This window comes from Kogia breviceps, chromosome 1 (assembly GCF_026419965.1).
Source record: "Kogia breviceps isolate mKogBre1 chromosome 1, mKogBre1 haplotype 1, whole genome shotgun sequence".
Taxonomy (NCBI): domain Eukaryota; kingdom Metazoa; phylum Chordata; class Mammalia; order Artiodactyla; family Physeteridae; genus Kogia; species Kogia breviceps.
The window spans coordinates 161,586,508-161,600,695 of NC_081310.1; the positions used below are offsets into that span (position 1 = coordinate 161,586,508).

The 14,188-nt window shown below is 37.6% G+C and overlaps 1 protein-coding gene across 5 annotated transcripts in view; it reads left to right on the plus strand.

Moving 5' to 3' along the window:
* The window catches only part of AGBL4 (AGBL carboxypeptidase 4), a 1,382,976-nt gene that overhangs the window by 638,088 nt on the left and 730,700 nt on the right, over positions 1–14,188 (plus strand). For all 5 annotated transcript variants that reach the window (XM_067008185.1, XM_067008176.1, XM_067008173.1 and 2 more), the window contains one exon: positions 1,609–1,703. In XM_067008185.1, the coding sequence (XP_066864286.1) occupies positions 1,609–1,703 (95 nt within the window). The remainder of the gene's footprint in view (positions 1–1,608; positions 1,704–14,188) is intronic.

A 14,188-nucleotide genomic window follows, 5' to 3' on the forward strand; every position in this document is an offset into this window, starting at 1 on the left:
ATTTAATGACTGAAAGGAGTTCTGAAACTGAAATGCCTGGAGATGGGGTCAATGGCTAGGTCTCTGAGGAGAAAGGAAAACATGAGTTATTCCTAAGAATTTATTTCATAGAACAAAGCATTTTATGGTAGTCCCAAATATGAGGCCAGAGGAAATGGTTTTGATTTTCTGTTTTTAAAGGAAAATGAAATTTTAAAGGCTTAAAAAATTGCCACTATATTTATTTTTGCCCTTAATTTGGAAAATAGACTTGGTTAGAGTTATAGAATTTGAACTTTAGTGAGTAACTCAAGGGTAGAGATCTTGGATATCTTAACTTTTTTATCCCTTGGGTTCAAATATCAATTCTCCATCTTTTAATTGCATGGCTCAACACAAGTTAGTTAATATCTCTGAACCTCAGTTTCCACATCTGTAAAATGGAAATGTTAATATTTTTATTATAATTATAAAAGAATATTTAACAAATTTTGAGTGTATAAAATTTATGGCACTTGACATTAATACCTCACACAATAAACATTTGTTCAATGAAATAATACATGAATTTTGATGCTTCTGTCTTCCACTGCCTCTGGATAGAAAAGCCAGCCTATGGTTAACCTCTTGCAAGCTTTTCATTTTCTCTGACTATTCAGGCTGCCCTTGCCCTGAACATCAGCCTCTCTCCTTTGGACTATCTCAGTGGTCATTTAATGTCTTTTAACTCCAGTTCTCTTTTCTTTCCCAATCTCTCCTCCCCACTTGTGACAAAGCTGTTTATTAAAATAAAGACCTGATCTCTTTTAACTATACTACCCTTCTGGAAGGGTTTTAGTCATCTAAAACATTCCACTCCCCTATTTTAAAGGTGAGAACCAGAGAGAGAAGGAGCTCACCCAAGTGTCTGTGCTCCTATAAATTGATACTGAGATTAGGGTTGAGCTCAGTACTCCTGGCCCCTAGCAGAAGATAACAAAGGGGGAGCAGACATATATCCTTTAGTTCTAATCAAAGGGGTGCTGAGCAGTTACAATTTTTCACTAAGTTGTTATCTTTAGTTTTGTTGAACTTCAAATGCACTACTGTTACTATAATGATATTATTATTCATTTCCATGGAAATTCTAGGTGAGCCTAGAGAGAGGGTACAATTAATAATGATAACTAAAACTTATATAGCTTTCACTATGCACCAAGCATGGTTCCAAACACCGTACATTTATTAAATTATTTAATTCTCATCAGTAATTCTAGGTATCCAAACACTGTACATTTATTAAATTATTTAATTCTCATCAGTAATTCTAGGTACCATTATTATCCCAATTTTTCAGTTGAGGAAACTGAGGCACAGAAAGATTTAGTAGCTTGGCAAAGTCACGTATTGAGAGTGGTAGAGTGGGATTAAAACTCAGGCTTCCAGGTTCTAGAGTCTGTGTTCTTAACTACTATGTTAAGCTAGCAGAAACACATTGAATTTCTGTGAACACCATTTATCCTCACTATGTTGGTAGTTAGTCCACATGGTTTCCTATAACTCTGCTTATTACTTCCAGTCCTAATTGTCAGGAAATGGCAACTTGAATAGCATAGTCTTCTGATAAACGTTTCCCTCTTTCTTTTTCAGAGAGTCATTTTCAACATTGTTAACTTCAGCAAAACTAAAAGTCTTTATAGAGATGGTATGGCCCCTATGGTGAAATCTACCAGCAGACCAAAATGGTAAGTGACCCACAGAATGGGACCTCCTTCTGACTGGGGAATTTGACCCAGAGCTCAAGTTTATCTGCTGTATGGCTAGGGCTTATTCTCACTGGCACTAAGAAGAGTTAGATGAGTTTCTGGATGGCCATTATCTGGGCTCTATGTACTGCTCTTTGAGAATGTTGGAATAGAAAACATGGTCCCATGTTTGGAGTCACTAGCATTCTATTATGCAGGAAGGTACAGTCTGTTATTTGATAAACTCCCTGTCCTGTTTGCCTTTTATCATGATATATTTGGAAGCATAATTAAAGTTGATCCCGTTCCTTTCTTTTCTAACGTGGGCATACATATTGTACAGTAACCTAGGAGGACATCAGGAGCTACAGTTTAGATGATATTCCTTGGTTTGCTTGTTTGTTGTGGTGTTTTGTATAGATGTGTGGATTTTTTGGATGTTAAAGTTCTATTTGTCCCATTGCTATAGTGTGGATGAAGACAATTGTATAGGATTACTTAATAATAGTAATGATGATAATGATGTTAATAATCACTACTGTCACTTACTGAGAGAGCCCACTCTTTGATAAATGTTTAATATTTGCTGTTACTAGTCTCACAAAATTTTTGCAAGGGAGATTTTAAATATCCCTATATTGCAGATGAAGAAATTGAGGCTAGGATAGGTTAAGTACTCTTTCATGACCATAGATAGTAAGGGGAGGAGCCTGTGTTATTGTTATTATCTCACACTGACATTCAAACCAATTAATTTCTTCATTCATTCATGTATTCATTCAATATTGATTGCACCAAAATGAGAGTCTTTAAAGACAGAAACCAAGTGTTATTCATCTGTCACACAGTAGATGTTAAGTGAATGCTTTTGAATTGAACTGAATTCATGATGAGAATTTATATGTAAAGTGCCTGGCACTTGCTTAGTGCTCAATAAATGTCATCTATTATTGATAGTATTATGTAGAATATTATACAAATTCCAGGAATTGTTAATATTATTCTAGCTTTGATACCTGTTCAAATATTAATGACTAGTGAGAAGATCATCTCCAAGTACCTATATTTATAGAAAGCTAGCAATTCATAAATATTGAATTGTGCTTTTATGTAGAAAAGATACTTGGGAATTTTCTATAAATGCTGGGCTGAGAAGCTCAGGTTTGTAAAAGTGTAGGCATTTGATGATGATAGTCAAAACTCTTTATTAAAAGATAAAAATATCTTCCTGGGCCTGTTTTTTACTTTACTAAATCAAGTTAACTGTACTGCTGTTCCTTAGTTTCCTTTTGACATTGGGATCTGAACAAGGGGTAGGCCTTTGCTTTGAGTCTCTGAATTTGGCCTGAGTGGATAATAACAGAGCACTTCTTTCTGTTAATAAGCATATGTGTAGATAGTTGCTTCAAACCTTGTCAACGAAGGATATCACTGTTGATCTGCTCACAAGGGCCTTAAAATAACATTGTACTTCTTTTACCAGGCTCTGTGTTGGGATCTTACATAACAGCAATAATCACCATTTGGTTCCCTCAAGTGTTCAGTTCTGGAGTCTTCTCTTTTAGTGTGCTTTTGAAATCCTTTTGCCTTAATTATTTCATTTTGTTTTGTTTTGCTTCTCATGGACTACCATTTTGGTTCTCTCTGTCAGGGCTCTTGACAAGCTTTTGAAATATTAATGAGACCTTGTATTTATATTATAATGCCTTCGAATTAAGTTAGCATTCTTATCCAATGTTGGCAGACTCTCAGCAGCCTCTGTTATCCAGTCACTGGACTTCTCTAATTGTCTAAAAAGAGTTTAAAGTTTCAGAACTAAGTTTCTTGTAGTTGAAGCCAATAAGGCACAAGGTACCAGAGTAAACCAAGTTGTTGATATGTCTAATCTCCCCTGTGTTTTGCTTTACCATCCCAGACTTTAGATGGAAAACTTTTTACCTTCCTTCACACTCCCCTTTCCTCAGACATTTGGATATTTATTTACTTGATAGGACTTTATTGAGAACCTTAATGTGCTATGCACTATAGATATTGGGCATATACAAGACGAATGTGACAGAAACGATCAGTTCCCAAAGAGAACTTTCATTTTATAATTTTATTAACTGATCTCTGCAGGCCATAATTGTTACCCTTCTTTCTACTGTTTTTTTCTGAAGATCCTTTCTGTCCCTTTGGTGCTTTCTGCCTAGGGCTTTCTTCCATTCCTTTGTTAATTCCCAGTATGAGAACCTATCTTCCAGTAATCTTCATTGTAAATGTACCCAGGGTAACATAAGAAGTGATGTGACTGTTTAACTCTCAGATTATTAGATTTTACTGGTCCTATGGAGTGCCACAATTTAGGATTCTAAACAGTGTCCCGACTCGAGGCTGACAAATGCCATACAGATTTCATGTCTTCTCTAGTGTCTTCCTAATTCTAGTTTCCCCAATACCAGGGCAACCACCATAATAAAAGGAGAAGTAGTGGATACCTTTCTTGTCTAGGGGCTTTACCTACTTTAATATTACAAATAGGCCTTGGAAATATTCTTACCTCATGACAAACATTAAAAGCCCTAAATTTCCTGGATGAAATATATACCAAATTGGGAAAATAAACTTTCTTCACATTTTCAAGGTGAAATAAACATTCATCTTCACCTGTCATAGAGGGCTGTAACTGATTACAAGCAAAGATGCCTTCAGGACTTAGCATGGGTCTGGAAATCAATTAGTTGTAGAAAGCAAATAAGCAAAAGAAGCAACTAAAAAGCCATTATGCAAATAAATATATGGCCACTCAAGGCTGTTCTGCCTTGAGGAGATAAAAATCAGCATACCTAGCAGCAAAGTGGAGAAACTGAAAGATTCAGAAGTTTTCTGCCTATTTTAGTTCATTCTAATTCTGTTTACATATTAGACTTATAAGGATTGTTGGTTGTTGGGACTCTGTAGCATGAAGTTTTTTCAACCATAACTGATTAATATTTTTTTATATTGTCAAAGCCTGAAATTTCTATGTGCTAGACACTGTTGGAAACCAGCATTACAAAACAGCCGGTATCTGTATTCTCACCTATGCAGAAATTACCTAGGATATTTACACAGCTAGTAAGAGGTGGCATTAGCTAGAGACCTCAGGACTCCACCTTTACTGTTCCTCCCATATTCCATGCATGGAAAGGGTAAAGAAGAGGGCACAAAGAAACAGAGTGTAGCATGCAGCTGTGTGGCCTTTGGTAGATCTGAAATAACTTATCTGATTGATTTGTCCGTTGTAGTAGATTGAGGAGATTGGACTAAACCTAAGATGTAGCTTTCATGTAACACATTGTTATTGAGCATCTAACTTTGTGATAAATATGAATATGACCTGGATTATATCTTTAAAATTTTTATTTTTTAGGGGTTTAAATGAAACAGAAACATAAATAAGCACAATGTAAGGAGCATTGTCCTAAAGACCACTAGGGAGGTATATACAATGTGTTGTGGATTAGAGATGAAGAAAATAATACTATTAGGACTTGGGGAGAAAAGGAGAAGCTTCTGGGGCAGGTGATATTTCAGCTAGATCTTGAGGAAGTTGGACAATAACAAAATTAAGGAAATGGGATTCCAAATGCAAGATATAACTTGATGAGCCATGATACCTCTTTTATGAGCCTCAGTTTCCTCACTGTAAAAAGTGCATAATAATACTTTCTTACAGAGTTGTTATGATAAATAAATGTGAAATGGATGTGTAAATACTTTTTAAAGTCTCAGGGATCTTATTAACTCAATAAATTTCTTTTCCTCTATCTCACCCAAGACTGACTGAATGAGTGTTATTCCTTCTTTCCTTCCCTTTCTCCTTCCTTCCCTCCCTTCCTTCCTTTATTCTTTTCTTCCTTCCTTAAGCTTGTCAATAAATGCTAAGTAGTTACAATGGACCAGGAATTATGTAAGGTATTGGAATAACACAAGAGAAATATGATTACTGTTCTCATAGAGCTCATAGTCTACAGGGCTAGACATTAAATATGTAACTTTTGATAAATGTGATAACTGTTAAAACAGGGGGTAATTCAGCATTCTTGGAAACTATTCAGCATGCTATATAGCATTTAAGACTTAGACTGCTTCAGGGATAAGAGACCTTCCTTAGGAATGTTATTTATGCTGAGAGCTGCAAGATGAATAAAAGTTACATCATAGTGGGTGGAGGTATGTGTGAAGTGATAGAATGTGTTTGATGGCCAAGAGTTGAAACAGAACATTACATCTTTGATGAACAAAGAAAGGCCAATGTGATTGGAGCATGAAATTCTAAGGAGAAAGTCTGGAGAGGTAGGTGTGAGTGAAACTGAGGTGAGCCTTGTAAACCGAGATAAAGAGTTGGACTTGATTCTGAGGGCAATGTAAAGAAATTGAAGAGGTTAACCAAGAGCAGGACATGATTGGCATTTTAGAAAGATTAGTCTTGTTTCTGAATAGAGAATATCTTGGAGAGGAAGACAGTTGTTTAGAGATTTTTTGCAATACATTAAGCCAATGATGGATTAGAGTGGTAACAGTAGTGATGAAAACAGTGGATGGATTTGAGGGTTAACAGAGGTTGAATAAACTTGTCTGTGATTGACAAGCTGTGGCAGGTAAAATAAAGTGGGGGGGGGGGTCCTGCATGACTCCCAAGTTTTCTGGAATAGGCAACAGAAGGGATGGTGGTGCCATTTACTGAAGATAGGGGCCATGGGACAAGAGACAATTTTGGCAGATTTGGTTGGATAGGGGATATGATGAGCTTAGCCTTGCAATCATTTAGCTAGAAGTGCCTGAGACATATTTAAGCAGAGATGTCAAGTAGGCAATAGGGTATATTGATAAGCAACTCAAGACATGAATATGGAGGTGCAGATTTAGAAGTCATAAGCCTGTACATGATAACCAGAACAGTGGGAACAGATGTGATCCCCCAGGGAGGTCATATGCAGTGAAACGAGACGATTAGAACAGGGCTCTGAGAAATCCCCATTTAAAGGTCAGGAAGAGGATGAGAAACACAAAAGAAGATGAGAGGGACAGGCCAGAGAGTAGGAAAAAAACCAAGAAACTGTGGTGTCATGAAACCAAGGAGACAAAAAGAAGGAGTGGCTAACACTGCCAACTGCTACTGAGGGGTCAAAGATAATTAAGGTTTTAAATGCTCAATGTCTGTAGTGACATGGAGGTTGTTAGAGCCTTTGGTGAGTGTACCTTTAGTGATGTGGTGAGAGTTCGAGCCAGACTGTGTGAGTTGGGGGATAGAGAAAGTGTGAAGAAATGGAGACCATAATTATGGACAGTTCTTTCAAAAGTTTGGCTACAAAAATGGAGGAAAGAGATACAAGCCCATGAGCTAGACAACAAGTAAACAAACGGTTAAAATATTCTTTTGAATTAAGTGCAGGGATAGAGTTATGTACAAATAAGCAATAGACCTATATTTTCTATCCTTAACATAATGATAATCTTTAGCCTTATTCTTGTCAAAAAATGTCTAAAATTTTGAAATTAATTTTTTTCCTGAAATAATGGTGCTTTACTCTATTGTTACAAAATAATATTTTTGAAAAATTATAGATTCATGAATTAATAATTTGTAAAACAAATAAGTCATATACTTAAAATTAAATTACATACCCTTGCCCACCCCCCATATACCTATCCTCTTTCCCTGCTTTATTTTTCTATGTAGCACTTATTTCCATCTAACAAACTATAATGCATTATTTATTTTATTAGTGACCTCTCCCTCTATTAGAAAGTAAACACCATGAGAATAGCAATTTTTGTCATTTTAAAAATTCACTTCTGGGCCTTCCCTGGTGGTCCAGTGGTTAAGATTCCACTCTCCCAATGCAGGGGGCCTGGATTCGATCCCTGGTCAGGGAACTAGATCCCATATGCTGCAACTAAGAGCCTGCATGCCGCAACTAAAGATCCCACACTCGGCAACTAAAAATCTGGCATGCCACAACTAAGACCCTGCACAGCCAAATAAATAAATAAATATCAAAAAAAGAAAAACTTTAAAAAATTCATTTCTGTATCCCTAGCATCTAGAACTGTGTCTGACACATAGTAGGTACTCAAAAAATGTTTGTTAAATAAGTGAATTAATCCATTATCCCTGCATGAAACCTAACAATTACTTTTAATATTACATTTTCCTTTTTAGTTTATTCCCATGGAAACAATCAAATATATATACCATTTGTATTCTGTTCTTTTCATTTAACATTATATCAAAGCAGTTTCTCATGTTTGATCCTAATGTTCATTATACCATAGTTGGAGAATGTTTTACCATTTTCAGTATCACAAATTACTGTGTCATATTCCTATTGCTGGTCATTTAGACTGCCTATATATTGTTTTTCTAGAGTAGATACTATTATATAGATTTACATTTATTAAATTATTTTTTAGAATCAGTTCCTAAGAGAGAGATTGCAGAGTTAATGATTATAAGCTCCTGATATGTGTGCTCTCAGAATATGTTATATCATATTAAAATGTTACTCTTGGTCTTTTACTCTATCAGTTTTACTGCAATCTGGACAGCATTAAGAATTGACTTTGAAAAAAATGGCTAATTTAGGGGATGTAAAATGGTTATTGTAGTTGTTTTTTTCTCATTTAAGTTTTATACTTTAAGTCTATTAGCATTAATGCAATGCCATAAAATCAAGTTTCCAAAAATAAATACATATCCATTAAAAAGGAAAGGCAAGGGCTTCCCTGGTGGCACAGTGGTTGAGAATCCACCTGCTGATGCAGGGGACATGGGTTCGTGCCCCAGTCTGGGAAGATCCCACATGCCGTGGAGTGGCTGGGCCCGTGAGCCATGGCAGCTGAGCCTGCACGTCCGGAGCCTGTGCTCCACAACGGGAGAGGCCACAACAGTGAGAGGCCCGCGTACCACAAAAAAAAAAAAAAAAAAAAAAAATGGAAAGGCAAGACATTACAGACATCTGGTTCTGGGACAAGATGGAATAGATGCATTTCTCCCTATTTCTTTCACTAAGTACAGCTAAAAACCATACACATTACTTATAGGAAAAACATAGATGACTCTGAAAGGTGAAGAGATGAGGGAAAAATGGCAAGGTTTCTCAGGACCTGACAAATGATATAGTGGTGAGAACCCTGGGTTTTATTGTTGCCTCATAAATACCAGAATGGTTGCTCAAGAAACCAGCAACCTGGAAATGCCCATGAGCACAGAGAAAAACCACACCTTCCCAAAAACCTGTTCTGGCTAAACAAAGGACAGGAAAGGGCAGCCTAGTAAGACAGAAAACTTTTAGACAGTAATTGCCTACTCTAGCCAAACACCGTGAAGGAAACCTGTAAGCCCATCTTCTCCCTTAACAACAAAGGTTGAGTGGGGAGCCTAGGCTTCCATTTTTGCTCCAAACCCCCAACCAGTTCATATCAGAGAAAAGTACAGAACTGGGACTTTTATTCCAGCTGGTCAGTAATGAACCCCTCTCACCTATGATGTCTGACCACATGAGGAATCTGGATTTCCACCACCTACTTGTGGATGAGATCAATAGCAGAGTGCAGGGGAACAGAGAAAGAATAAATGAATGTGAGGAAGGAACAATAGAAGTTACCCATTCTGAACAATACAGAAAAAAAATAGACCAAGAAAAATGAATGGAGCCTCAGAGACCTATGTGACAATAAATCTAATATTCATGTCATTAGAATCAAAAGAAAAGAAGGGAGTGGGACTGAAAAAGTGTTTTAAATGGAGGAAATCTTCTCAGATTTGAAAAAAAAACATAAACCTACAGATTTGAGAGACTGAGTGAACCCCAAACAGGAAAAACTGAGGGAAATCTATGCCAAGAAACATCATAATCAAACTTCTGAAAACTAATCACAAAGAAAGAATCTTGAAAGTGTTGAATAATAAGAGGAAATATGCCAGAGGGAAGCGACATAATGTTTCTCAAATGCTGAGAGAAAAGAATTGTCAACCCTGAATTTTATATCTAGCAAAAATGTCTTTCAAGCATGAAGGGGAAATAAAGACATTCTAGATGAAAGAAAAACTAAGAATATTTGTCACCAGTAGACCTACTCTAAAAGAATGGGTAAAAGAAGTTCTTGAAATAGCAAAGAAATAATAAAGAAGGATTCTTGGAATATCCAAAAGGAAGAAACAGAAAGAGTGACAATATCGGTAGATACAACAAAATTTCCTTTTTCTCTGTGTTCTCTAAATTATGTTTGATGTCAAAGCAAAAATTATAACATTGTCCAATGTTTTCAATGTATGTGGAGGAAATACTGCACACAATTATATTATATGTGGAGAGGTAAAATGACTTAAAAAGAGGAAGTGTTTCTACATTTTTCACTCAAATTGATGTGTCAACACCAGTAGATTATGATGTTATGTATTCATATTATAATAGGATGATGAAGGAGGTGGGGTGGGTGTATCATAAAGGGGTAGCATCTGGGAGATCTTTGTTGTGGTAACATAATTCTGTATCTTGATTGTGTTGATGATTACATGTGATAAAATGGTATAGAACTCTATACACACACATTGTAGCAATGTAAATTTCCTGATTTGATGCTGTACTATAATTATGAAAGATGCAGCATTTGAGGGAAACTAAGTGAAGGGTATACAAGATCTCTCTGCACTAATTTCACAAATCCATTAGAATCTATAATTACCACAAAACAAAAAGTTAAATCCATATTACTTAACTCTATTCCCCCCACACAAAAGAAGCTCCCAAAGCATAAGAATAGTTTGAAGAATGTCTAAAAGTACAGAAGGATCTAAGGTTTCCAAGGGATTGAAAGAGGGGTGGGAGAAAAAATGGGGAGGGGCCTTTTGAAGCCAGAATGTAACAAAAGGAAAAACTAAAAAATTTAGTCTAGAATAGATAATGTAACCCAAGGAAATGTGGAAGTAGAAATAGGGTAGTGGGGTGAGAGTAACATGGACTTGAGTCTATATTTCACCTCTGGGGAGGAGGTGAGGACAAGATGGCAGAGTAGAAGGACCTGAGTTTACCTCCTCTCACAAATATACCAAAATCACAACTAACTGCTGAACAACCATTGACAGAAAAGGACTGGAACCTACCATAAAACATATTGTATTTTCAAAGACAAAGAAGAAGCCACAGCAAGATGGTAGGAGGGGCACATTTGCAATACAATCAAATCCCACACCAACCAGGTGGGTGACCCACAAACTGGAAAATAATTATTTCACAAATCTTCTCCTACAGGAGTGAGAGTTGTTTTTTTGTTTTTTATTTTATTTTTTTTAATTGAAATAATTTTTTTTGTCCTGCTGCATGGCATGTGGGATCTTAGTTCCCCAACCATGGATTGAACCTGTGTCCCCTGCATTGGAAGCATGGAGTCTTAACCAATTGACCACCACTGGAAATCCCAGGGTGAGAGTTTTGAGTCACATGCCTAGCTCCCCAGTCTTGAGTCTGGCATCAGGAGGAGGAGCCCCCAAAGCTTTTGGCTTTGAAGGCCAGCAGGGCTTGATTGCAGGAACTCCATAGGACTGGGGGAAGCAGAAATACCACTCTTGGAGGATGCACACAAGGTCTCGTGCACACCTGGACCGAGGGGAAAAAGCAATGACTTCATAGGAACCTGGGCCAGACCTGCTTGCTGGTCTTGGAGAGTCTCCTGGGAAGGCAGGGGTTGGCTGTGGCTCACTGCGGGGATGACACTGGTGCCAAAGGTACTGGGGAGTATTCACTGGTGTGAGCTGTCCTGGAGGCCGCCATTTTGATGCCAAGACTGGGCCCCACCCAACAGACCTTAGGCTTCAGTGCTGGGATGCCACAGGCCAAATAACCAACAAGGCAGGAACACAGCCACACCCATCAGCAGACAGGCTGCTTAAAGTCTTCCTGAGACCCTAGCCACCTCTAAACACACCCCTTGATACAGCCCTGTCCACCAGAGGGACAACACCAACTCCACCCACCAGTGAGCAGGCATCAGTCCCTCCCACCAGGAAGGCTGCACAATTCTCTTGGACCAGCCTCACCCACCAGGGGGCAGACACCAGAAGTAAGAGGGTCTACAATCTTGTAGCCTGTGGTACTGCAAACACAGAAAGTTAAACAAAATGAAACAGCAGAGGAACATGTTCCAGATGAAGGAACAAGATAAAACCCCAGAAGAACAAAGTAAAGTGGAGGTAGGCATTTTACCTGAAAAAGAATATGGAGTAACGATAGTAAAGATGATTCAAGATCTCATAAAAAGAATGGAGGCACAGACCAAGAAGAACAAGAAATATTTAACAAAGAGCTAGAGGATTTAAAGAACAAATAAACAGTTGGACAATATAATAACTGAAATGAAAAATACAGTAGAAGGAATCAATAACAGAATAAATGAGGCAGAAGAATAGGTAAATGAGCTGGAAAACAAAATGGTAGCAATCACTGCCACAGAATAGAATAAAGAAAAAAGAATGAAAAGAAATGAGGACAATTTAAGAGACCTCTGAGACAACATTAAATGTACCAACATTCACATTAGAGGGGTCCCAGAAGAAGAAGAAGAGAGAGAAATGGCCTGAGAAAATATTTGAAGAGATAATAGCTGAAAAGTTCCCTAACATGGGAAAGGAAACAGTCACCCAAGTCCAGGAAGCGCAGAGTCCCATACAGGATAAACCCAAGGAGGAACATGCTGAGACACATATTAATCAAATTGACCAAAGTTAAAGACAAAAATAAATCGTAAAAGTAACAAGGGAAAAGCAACAAATAACATACAAGGGAATCCCCCATAAGGTTATCAGCTGATTTTTCAGCAGAAACTGCAGGCCAGAAGGGAGTGACACAAAATATTTAAAGTGATGAAAGGGGAAAACCTACAACCAAGAATACTCTACCTAGCAAGGCTCTCATTGAGGTTTGACAGAGAAATCAAAAGCTTTACAGACAAGCAAAAGCTATGAAAATTCAGCACTACCAAACCAGCTTTACAACAATGCTAAAGGAACTTCTCTAGGTGGAAAAGAAAAGGCCATGACTAGAAATACGAAAATTTGAATGGGAAAGCTCAGCAGTAAAGGCAAACATACAGTAAAGGTAGGAAATCATCCATACACAAACATGATATCAATATCAGCAATCGTGAGAAGAGGAGAGTACAAATGCAGGATACTGGAAATGCATTTGAAATTAAGAGACCAGCAACTTAAAACAATCTTGTATATACAGAAACTGCTATATCAAAACCTTGTGGTGACCACAAACCAAAAATCTACAAGAGATATACACACAAAGAAAAAGGAATCCAAACACAACTTAAAGATAGTCATCAAGGGACTTCCCTGGTGGTCCAGTGGCTAAGACTCCATGCTCCCAATACAGGGGGCCTGGGTTCAATCCCTGGTCAGGGAACTAGATCCCACATGCCACAACTAAGAGTACGCATGCCACAACTAACGGTCCTTCATGCCAGAAGGAAGATCCTTCATGCCACAGTTAAGACCCAGCACAGCCAAATAAATAAATATTTTTTTAAAAAGGTAGTCATCAAATCACAAGAGAAGAGAACAAAAGAGGAAGGGAAGAAAAAAAACCTACTAAAACAAACCCAAAATAATTAACAAAATGGCAATAAGAACATACATATTGGTAATTACCTTAAATGTAAGTGGATTAAATGCTCCAACCAAAAGACATAGACTGGCTGAATGCATATAAAAACAACAGCCATGTATATGCTGTCTATAAGACACCCACTTCATATCTAGGGACACATACAGACTGAAAGTAAGGGGATGGAAATAGGTATTACATGCAAATGGAAATTAAAAGAAAGCTGGAGTAGCAATACAAATATCAGACAAAATAGACTTTAAAATATATTCCATCTCTGGGTCTTCCACAAGTTCATGGAATGAATCATGAGTAAATCATACAACCTCTCTGTGCCACCATTTCCTCACACAGGACCCAGCAAGGTTGTCCACTCTGGATGATCTTCACATTGTGCTGACTGGAGAGTTCTTGCCCAGGCAAGGGTAGAACCCAGCCAGGATGCAAGACATTCACTCTTATTTCCACCAGAGAAGATGTGCTTTTGTCCTCTTCCCTTATCAGTGATTGAGTTGAATTTTGTTTTAAAAAAGATATACACTGATATCCCTCTCCCCTCTATATAAAAGAGAGATTATTATCTACAGTCTTTCAGATGGGAAGTAGAAACCGGAAGAAGACAGATGACTTGCTCCAAATCATACAGCAAGTAAGCGCCAACAGAGCCTGGAGCCCACATGGGACTGAATTATAGGCCTATCACTTTCCTCACTGCTGCCACATTTCCTTCAAATGAAGCTTGAAAACTTGGAGCTTGGTGACAACTTCTACCATCGTCTAACCATTTAGTTTTGTATAGTGCCTCCTACCAACTGGAACTACCCAACAATGGAGAGCTGTCAGCATGTG